Below are 10,303 nucleotides of genomic sequence, written 5' to 3'. Positions count from 1 at the left end.
GTAGTTGGAGAATCACCCATGAATTGACAGCATACCATGTTCAAAATGTAACTAATGTCTAGCAGGCAGCAGCAGCGAAATTTGCTGAACTTTTCCCCACTTGTCAGACATGAATGCTGTTGTTGATTGTAAACACACATGTACTACAGACTTCTGATGTCAAGTAATGACCATTAGGATATGTTGTAAAAAGCTGTGGGACATTTACATACCTTAAACTCTATGTTGATTTTGTCCCCCTTGCCTGTTTCATTCATCCGGACCAGGATGGACGAATGAAACATTATTCACGTTTCGCTGTTGCTGAAATAATACCTGAACTATTTTGTTCAGAGCTAAAAATGCAACGGCATTAGAAGACATAGGTTGCTAGTGACAAAATTACGTTTTTTTACGTTAATTACGTTTAATTCAAAAGTGTAGCCTATCAATCATACCTGCTCTCCCTTCGGCTACTGATGTCTCATTTCCAAGGGGAATTTTTTCACCCCTAGCCTAGGCCAGTGTTTTTTAACCACTGTGCCGGGGCACACTAGAGTGTCGAGAGAGATCAGGTGTGCCGCAGAAAATGACTCAAATGTCACTCACTGGTCTAGAAAAGCAACTGTTGCATCAAATAATTTATGACCACATGCTCTCATTGATCGTATGTGTAATAAGCCTAGAATGTGAGGTCAGACTGTTGTGACTAGAGAAACACTCTACAGAAAAAGTAGCACAGATGTATAAACAGTAATCTTTATTTAACACAATTCATGCAGCTACCAAACATGTCAGACTGGGATTCATGAAATCTTAAAACCAAATGCTATCAACCTGGGCGAACAACACACCACTATGAAGCCTACTACACAGAAGACACTGCAATAAAGAGACCATACAAAAGAGATCACACACACAATAAATGGGTAAAAGCTATAGCCCACACCACCCCCATAGGGCACTGCACAGGTTCACACTGCACTTTAAGATTCATACCAAAGACGCCATCAGACTACAACATAAGGCTTTAGATCACCACAACCCTCCCACCCAATCATGAAACGGATACTGCCAGGTTTAAAATAAGTTACACACACACACACAAAGTCAATAAACACTTAACTCTCCCGGGATACGAGACCCTCCCCCGGGGTCTAAGCTTTGGCGCTGGTTGGCACGGGGAGAAAGCAGACGCCAGTCCAGCGCTCGTGAGGCCTCCGAACAATAGCGGAACCGGAGCACCTCTTTCTGAGAAGCAGCAACGCCTACGCACTCCTATGCCCGGCCTTATCTACAGGTTAGCCCGCTAAACTATCTTCGCCGCCGGCAGCCCTAAATAGCATACGAACGGCACCCACCCCCAAACCTTGAGTGCAGCTCGGCGTTAGCAACCACACGCCACTTCCCAGTTCCACTCACCCTTTGCTGTGCTCTTCTTTTTATGACTATGCCTCTCCTTCAACTCGACGATAATCACTGCTCCAAAGTTCCTGCTCCTTCACGCTCATCAGTGGTCAGGTGCGAGCAATCAATTAACTCAACCCACTCTTCCCTCAGCTCCCTCCCCCCACATACGTCAGTCATAACAATACATTCATCCAACGTAATTTCATTACATATGATTGCACTATTTGTGGTATGCAGGCATTGTACAACGGGGGCCCCATATCCAGTATTCACAGAATCATCACATATCCAGTTCATAACAACAATTAAATTAGATATAGTCACCTAAATGAAACAGAGAGTGCTTGTTTTATTGAGTAGGTCTTGCATAGAAGCCATAATAAGGCCATATCTGTGTATTATTTGAAATTTTAGGCTATGGTATGTTTATTTTTTGTGCCGGTGTGTGTGTGCCGTTCCACAAAAATGGTTGAAAAACACTGGCCTGGGCTATGTCTTGCCACTCTGTTGGGACAAGGGCCAGGGGCAAAACACAGGGGAAGGGGTAAAACAGAGAAATGTGATTATCTGTCTGTGTCATATACCTGTCAACCCCTCGTTCCCCTTTTTCCCAGGTTTCTCACATATTTTAACTTTTTTCCCCACTGTCTTCCCAAATTTCTCATATCATTAGCTCTACCACCGGACCTGTCAGTCTCTGTAGCTGTGCAACAGAAACACTAGCCTACTATCTGGGAGTTAAAAACACATGTGAAACTAGTGATGTAGTCTCTAGTCTCTGGCCATAAATTCCTCTGATGATGCATAATAAGTTTTGCGTCACCAGAGGATTTTGAAGAAAGAAATATAGATATTTCTTGTCTCAGGAAAACGAAGGAGGGAAGCACAACCGTTTTGAAAATACTACCGGGTTTCTAGTGATACAAAGCTTAATGCAAATCGGTGAAGTACAGATAGGCTATGGTGTGGATGAGGAGCGACATGAGGGAAGCGCGAGGGGATGAAAAGAACAGGGTTTAATTGCAATGTAATAATGGACTGATCCAGAAGATGGCAGCAGTTACACTATACGGATGCCGACTGCCGTAAAACCTCAAAGAAGAAGAAGAAGAAATTCTCACTGGCTGCAGACTGAAAAACTCAAACTATGAGATGGACAATGTTGGAGATGATTTGTTTGAAACTATTTTTATGGCTGATGACCGGTAGGACATAGCAAAACTCATTTTATAACATGATGAATATGATGATTCTACTCTTTCAGGTCGTATTTCTGCATGCCTTAACGATATTTTAGTCTGGCTGACAGATCAGGGCATCCAGTTTGGTTCACTGACTCCAAGTCAGCCTAACTTGGGCGTCATAAGTGATGACCTATTTTTTACAGTCTATGGTGATGACCGAATTAATTTGTGTAGCCTCAATACCATGACGGTCTATCCTTTACAACAGAAGATCAGACCTTATCTGACACAAGATGCCACGTAGCCTACCACTTTTTGAACGAGCCATTGTTCTCCAATTTGGACTTTTTCAAGGAGGAAAAATGATGGCTCGAGAAACTTTTGAGGTTATGACTAAGCCCTGTCGGCAACCTGGTATGCCACTGTGGTCTGCTGTCGGGGCACTGTCAAGTTAGCAAGCACATGCTGGGTCATGGGTGGGTTAGGGTCGGCAACCCGCTGCTGGTTGTGATTCTCTAACTGACAATTAGAACACGGAGGCTATGACCGCCGTCACGCTATCCGGCAAATATTCTTTGGACACCGCTTTATTGAGTTCCATTCAACACAACAAAACAAAACTTAAATTATGTGACCGCTGTCACGCTATCCGGAGAAATATTCTTTGGTCACCGTTGCGGCACCCATTGACTTCCATTGAACACATGTAAACTAAACATCAGTTATGTGCTCAAACTAATGCCGCTGACTTATGCCAACCATTTTACTTTGATAACAAAGTAGCCTACATTTTCGTACAACATAGGCTACAGCAAAAAATAACAGAATTTGGATCAAGCAACATCCCTGTCCATTACCTTGGCGGCGTTATCCCTTGCCAGAGTAATTACATTCAAAAACATACCTTCATATTACATCTCACTTTATAAATGAACGAAAAGCACAATATATCAGAGGGATTACAGAATAACTAGTAAGAAAAAACAAGATTTATAGCGTAATTTCCTGTTAAATTAAATGGCGCTATTGCGCTGCGCGGCCACCAGATAACGCCATTTGACTGCATGCCTTTAAATAAATTTCAAAAAAAGTCCCGAAGTGCCATCTAGTGGCCTGAAATATGTAATGTAGCCCATTATATTTACTAGAAAAGAAGCGACCGCCGATTAATCTTGTACTTCCTTGTCAATTATTCGTGTAATCCATCTGATATAGTGTTTTTTTTCTTTTTAAACTTCGTTCCTTTATAAATTGTGGAGTATCATTAAGATACGTTTTGGAATGTAATTACTCTGACATTCGACATTGAACAACCACAAATTTAGGCAATGGGCACAGTCTTAGGGGCTGACACCTTGCGGAAAATTTCTCCTCACTGCTTAAGCCAAATTCTGTTATTCCTGCTCTATATATGTTGTACCAAAATGTAGTTTATTATTAAAGTGAACTGGTTGCTGGAATAAATCAGTGGCGTTAGTTTAATACACCACAATTTATAAAGGAACAAAGTTTAAAAAGAAAAACACAATATATCAGATGGATTACACTAATAATTGACAAGGAAGTACAAGATTATTCAATGGTCGCTTCTTTGCTAATAAAGATCCTCAGGGATTTTTGGGACTGCATTACAACACATCCTCTCCATTATATGTTGTATAATGCCATGGGGTCCATATTTGTACACAGCCAATGTTTTGCTTTTGCTTCTACTAGGCATCACATTCAAGGCTATCATGAAGGATTTGATGAAGGCAAGCAACAGGGATGGCATGAGGGTCAAAACCATGGCAGGATTCATGGGGCCAAGCTGTCTGCAGAGGCAAGTATCTTGTTATCCATACCTGATGACGGTCTTAATTTGCTTAAAATTAGGGCTGTCAAAATAATGCATTAATTTACATTAACCCTTAGAACCCTAAGCTGTTTTAGGGCATTTTCACTACCTTTATTCATAAGGATTTGTTCTGGTCATTGTAAGTGCCACACACACATGTTATATATTGTTTTATTTAGATTTTAAAGAATTAAAATATAAAAAGCGTATTATAAAAATTCTTATATTTTGACATGTGTCTCACCACAGCAAGCTCATTGCCATGGTGGAGGGATTCTCTGGGGCTGAGCAATTTACAGACAAATGTGGTGTGCGCCTTACAGAAATAAATGCCATTTTTTTATTTAGTGATTAAAAATGACCTTTCTCCATATCTGTGACACGAACTGATCTGACCTGACTTGACCCGAGTTTACGTGTTAGCCTGTGTGTGCCTATGGTGTCTGCACTCATGATTCTCTACAACTTTTTACTGCATTGCCATGAACAAAGTAAAGGCAAAAAAGGTGTTTCTTTGTCGAACAAATTGGGATGCAATGTGAGCCTTGAATTGGATGCCATGCAGGAATTTGCTAGGATCTCAAAACCGGATTATGAACATTCTTTGCCATAGAGAAACACACAATAGCGTTGGATTATAAACATGCTTTTTTTCTTTCTTTTTTGCCATGGCGCCGCCGCATTCGGACACCTTTTTGGTTGCTCCGCCTAATTTGTGCTTATATTTACTCTTTTACCTTTTATTAACCCCTAATTTTTTGCACTTTTCCACTGCACTGACTACGTATGATGGCGCTACACTTAGAAACATCGGAAATGAATTTGTCTTTTTTGTTTCGGGATGTTTTAATCGACGATTCAACCTGGCCGACTGAGATTCTCTGAGATGCATCATGGAACCATGGAGACGCATCTCGGCGCAGAAGGAAAAAACACAGAGGAAAACGAGCTGGGGCCCGTAACAGATTGAGGAATAGAGCTCATAGGCCTCCACTGCCTAGCATTCTCCTAGCCAATGTCCAGTCTCTTGTGAACAAGATGGATGAACTAAAGAGCGAGGATACAGTTTCAAAGAGACATCAGGGACTGTAACATTATATGCTTTACTGAGACATGGCTAATTGAACTTGTACCGGACTGTGCTATCACTCCGGTGGAGTTTTTCTCTGCTGCTCGCTCTGACAGGACTGGGGAATCTAGAAAATCGAAAGGTGGCGGTGTTTGCATCATGACGAACAGCAAGTGGTGTGATCCTAGAAATGTCACCGTTCTCTCAAAGTCCTGCTCGCCTCATCTAGAACATCTAGCGATCGCCTGTCGACCCTTCTACCTGCCCCGTGAGTTTACTTCGGTAATATTCAACGCTGTCTACATTCCTCCACAAGCCAACACAGATGCTGCGCTTTCAGAATTGCAAGAAGTGTTAAATAGACAACAGCACACGCACCCTGAAGCTGCGCTTATTGTGGCCGGTGATTTCAATCAAGTATATCTGAACCGGTCCATGCCTGAATTTATTCAACACATTCACTTCCCTACACGTGGTGACAACTGGATCACTGATACACACAGTTCAAGAGCAGTTACAAAGCTAAGTCTCTACCAGCTTTCGGAAAATCAGATCATGCCGCTGTTTTCCTACTGCCTATGTACTGTACAAACAGAGAAGTCAGAGGGACCCCCCAGTGACGAAGGAGGTCAAGCGCTGGACTGACCAATCGGAAGCCAGGCTACAGGACGCTCTTAGCAAAGTTGACTGGGAGATGTTCAAGATGAACTCTGCTGACATCAATGAGTTTACGGAAGTATCATTGAGTTACATCAATATGCTAACTGATTCCATCATCCCAACTGTAAAGATCTGAAGCTTTCCTAACCAGAAGCCATGGGTGGATAGAGAAGTGAGAGCGGCATTAATGACACGCACCATCACTTATAATGTTGGGCTTATTTCAGGGGATATGACGGATTACAAAGCAGCATCTTATAGTTTACGTAGAGCTATTAAAGATGCTAAGCGGCGCTATAGAGACAAAGTTGAAGCTGATTTCTTGGAGGGTGATCCAGCACGAGTGTGGAAAGGACTCCGAACCATCACTGGCTTTGAAAGAAAGTCCCCTCCTGTATGATGCTGTATAGACACTGTATGATGAATGTGAGTAAAGCCCTCCCTGATGAACTTAATGCTTTTTATGCTCGCTTTGACATGAAAAACACAGACTATCTTGCACTAGCTGCAGCATGTGAAGCAAATGAGGATGCACCTTTCTGTGTCTCTGAGGTCGATGTGAGCAATGCCTTTAGGAGGGTTAATTGTAGAAAAGCTGCTGGACCGGATGGAATTTCTAACAGGGTTTTGAAATCCTGGGCTGCCCAGTTAGCTCCTGTACTTAGCTACTTATATCTTTAACTCATCATTGGCTCAAGAGACAGTTCCTACTTGCCTCAAGCAGTCTGTTATTGTTCCAGTACTGAAAAACAAAAGTCCATCATGTCTGAATGACTACCGCCCAGTAGCCCTGATGTCTACAGTGATGAAGTGTTTTGAGAAGCTTGTGAAAAACATTATCTGCTCATCCCTCCCTGCCTCCTTCGACCCCCTCCAATTTGCTTACAGAGCCAACAGGTCTACAGAGGATGCCATCTCAAACCTCATGCACACCACCTTAACTCACCTGGAGGAGGGGAATGGGAATTATGTGGGATGCTGTTCATTGACTTTAGTTCAGCATTCAACACGATAATACCTCTCAACTTGGTCACAAAGATGAAGGACTGAACACCACCCTGTGTCACTGGATATTTGACTTTCTCACCAACCGTTCACAAGTGGTTAGAGTGGGGGGTCTGACATCTGACACAGGAACCATCAGCACTGGTGCTCCTCAAGGTTGTGTTTTGAGTCCACTGCTGTACAACATCTACACACATGACTGCAAAGCCAACAGTAGTCATACCTCCATTATCAAGTTTGCAGATGACACAGTGATCCTGGGCCTGATTAGTAACAACAATGAACAGCTCTACTTGGATCAGGTTGATGAGGTGGCACAGTGGTGTCAATCTAACAGCTTGACACTGAATGTCAATAAAACCAAGGAAATGGTAGTGGATTACAGAAGGCAGCAGCAGAACTACAGTTACACCCCACTAATGATCAGCGGGCAACCTGTAGAGAGAGTCACAAGTTTTAAATACCTTGGTGTCCACATTACTGAAGACTTAACATGGACTGTTAACACTCAATATGTTCTGAAGAAGTCCAGACAATGACTCTACTTCCTTCGTCAGCTAAGGAAATTCAAAGTTTCTACATCCATCATGAAGGCCTTCTACACTTCAGCGGTTAAGAGTGTTCTAACTGGTAGCATCATCACCTGGTATGGGAACTCCACAGTTAGAGATTGTAGTACTCTGCAGAGAGTAGTGCGCTCAGCTGAACGTACTATAAGAACTCAACTCCCTGCTCTACAAGATATCTATTCCAGAAGAGTACTCAAGAGCCCAAAAGATTCTGAAGGAGTCTTCTCATCCTAACAATGGATTATTCCTACCGCTGAAATCAAGAAGACGCCTATGTAGTCACAAAGCCAGAACCGAGAGACTCTATCCCCAGGCCATCCGAACTCTGAACTCACACTATACTGACTTTGCACTCATTCACTCCCCAGCACTCATGATCCCCCCACACACACACCTACATGACTTTTAGCACTTTTACATCCCTCTGCTACAGACCTTTTTATTTATTTTCTTATTTCATCACACATCAAAACACACACACACATATATATATAAATATATACACACACACACACACACACACATATCTGACTTTCTCCAACTTTGCACATCTCCATAGAACTTTTTATTTATTATTTTTTTATTTCTCCTCCATCTGTCTACCCACATCCTTGATTGCCTAGCCTTTCTAAGGGTTAATTAATCACAGAAAAAAAATAACATGTTAAAAAGTAACTCTGATTAATCGCATTCTGTGGTGAGCTTTGACCCAGTGCAGTCTTGAATTTTCCCTTGGGGATCAATAAAGTATCTATCTATCTAGTTCTAGCCACAGTGACTGAAAAATGAAGGCAGATGAGAAAGCGCTACTTGGTGCAAATTTCGATATCTTGATTTCGATGCCGGTTCCTAAACTATATGTTTTTCGATACCATATGTTTGTAAATCAATTTCAATAACGAGAACACATTATTCTTTTGTAGAGAAACAAATCAATTTCAAAAATTAACATAAAAGAAAAACTAACATTTGTAAAAATATAAAAAAAATTAACAATACAGTGCAACAATACTGTACAAATGTTGTTATGTTTCAGACTCATCTTAAAGGGACACCAGGTAAGCCTGAGTGCTTTTTCTCTACGAAGCTCCCCCTAGTGTCTGTACGTGTTGATACGTGTGCGAGCCCTCGCTTGGTCTGAAGCTCTTTTCCTTTACTTTGCATCTTCCTTCATAGTAGGGGAGATTATGTGAAAAATCGTTACGCGGTGGATAGAAGCATGAAATTTGGTAGATGTGATCCTAAGACATCCTAGAAGGTTTGCCCAAAAATATCTCAAACAGGAAGTGAGATTTTGAAGAAATTCAAAATGGCTGCCCATACAAATGACAGCTGATTCAAAAGCCACCTTCACTACCTAAACTACCTAAACAACCTCTTAAAAGCTTGAAATTTGGTATGTTCCTTGGGTGATCCTAAGACATCCTAGAAGGGGTGCCGCAAATTATCTCAAACAGGAAGTGAGTTTTTAAAGAAATTGAAAAATATCACACTCCTATCACAAAATTGGCAGCTAATTCAAAGACCACCTAAACAGCCTCTTAAAAGCTTGAAATTTGGTATGTTTCTTGGGTGATAATAAGACATCCTAGAAGGGTGCCCAAATTATCTCAAACAGGAAGTGAGTTTTTAAAGAAATTGAAAAATGTCACACTACCCATCACAGAATTGGCAGCTAATTCAAAGACCACCTAAACAGCCTCTTAAAAGCTTGAAGTTTGGTATATGTATGTATGTATGTATATATATATATATATATATATATATATATATATATATATATATATATATATATATATATATATATTTTATATATATTTTCCTTGGGTTGACCCCAAGACATCCTAGAAGGGGTGACCAAACATATCTCAAACAGGAAGTGAGATTTTGAAGAAATTCAAAATGGCCACCCATATAATTGACAGCTGATTCAGAGGCCACCAAAACAACCTCCTAAAAGCTTGAAATTTGAAATATGTCCCTTGGGTAATCCTAAATTATCCTGGAAGATTACTCCAAGAAATCTCAAACGGGAAGTGAATTTGTAAAAAAATTGAAAAAAAGGCTGCATTGCCTATCCATAAAATTGGCAGCTATTTCAAAGGACACCTAAACAACCTCCTAAAAGCATGCAATTAGGTATACGTGTATTGTAGATATGTCTCTGTTTTAAGCAGACAATACGGCTACACTATGGCTACCTATATATCCACCAACTGTCTCAAGGATACTACAGTGGGCATTGCTTCGATTTGGCCAGCTACCCTCGCGGTCTGCGCGCGGGATCACACGGTTATCACACAACTTTAATTTGTGTTTTTCCAGTGACGCTGCAACGGCGCTGCAACAACCCAAACAACTGGCAGATGTCTCTTGTGAGCAGGGTGCAGAAATAGAGCCTGGAAAACCCTACACAGACTTCACTACAGACTTTAGCAGACTGGTTTAGAAATAATTTAATAGCCAGAAATATGCCTGCCCTGCCCTAATAAAGAAATATTTAGTTAACTGCGAGTGAATCCCGTTTGCAGCCGTAGAAGAAACGCAGGACAAATGAAACATTCCGGTTTTCTCCGAGTGCAACGATGAT

At 41.3% G+C, this 10,303-nt stretch overlaps 1 protein-coding gene across 1 annotated transcript in view; it reads left to right on the top strand.

Moving 5' to 3' along the window:
• Window positions 1-2,497: 2,497 nt before the first annotated feature.
• The window catches only part of lto1 (LTO1 maturation factor of ABCE1), a 37,694-nt gene continuing 29,888 nt past the window's right edge, over window positions 2,498-10,303 (top strand). Inside the window, exons 1-2 of the mRNA XM_048262194.1 lie at window positions 2,498-2,594; window positions 4,290-4,395. Of these exons, the coding sequence (XP_048118151.1) occupies window positions 2,542-2,594; window positions 4,290-4,395 (159 nt within the window). The 5' untranslated portion in view covers window positions 2,498-2,541. The remainder of the gene's footprint in view (window positions 2,595-4,289; window positions 4,396-10,303) is intronic.

This window comes from Alosa alosa, chromosome 14 (assembly GCF_017589495.1).
Source record: "Alosa alosa isolate M-15738 ecotype Scorff River chromosome 14, AALO_Geno_1.1, whole genome shotgun sequence".
Classification (NCBI taxonomy): Eukaryota; Metazoa; Chordata; class Actinopteri; order Clupeiformes; family Clupeidae; genus Alosa; species Alosa alosa.
The sequence above is the reverse complement of the archived record's forward strand: the minus strand, read 5'-3'. Positions and strand labels throughout refer to the sequence as shown.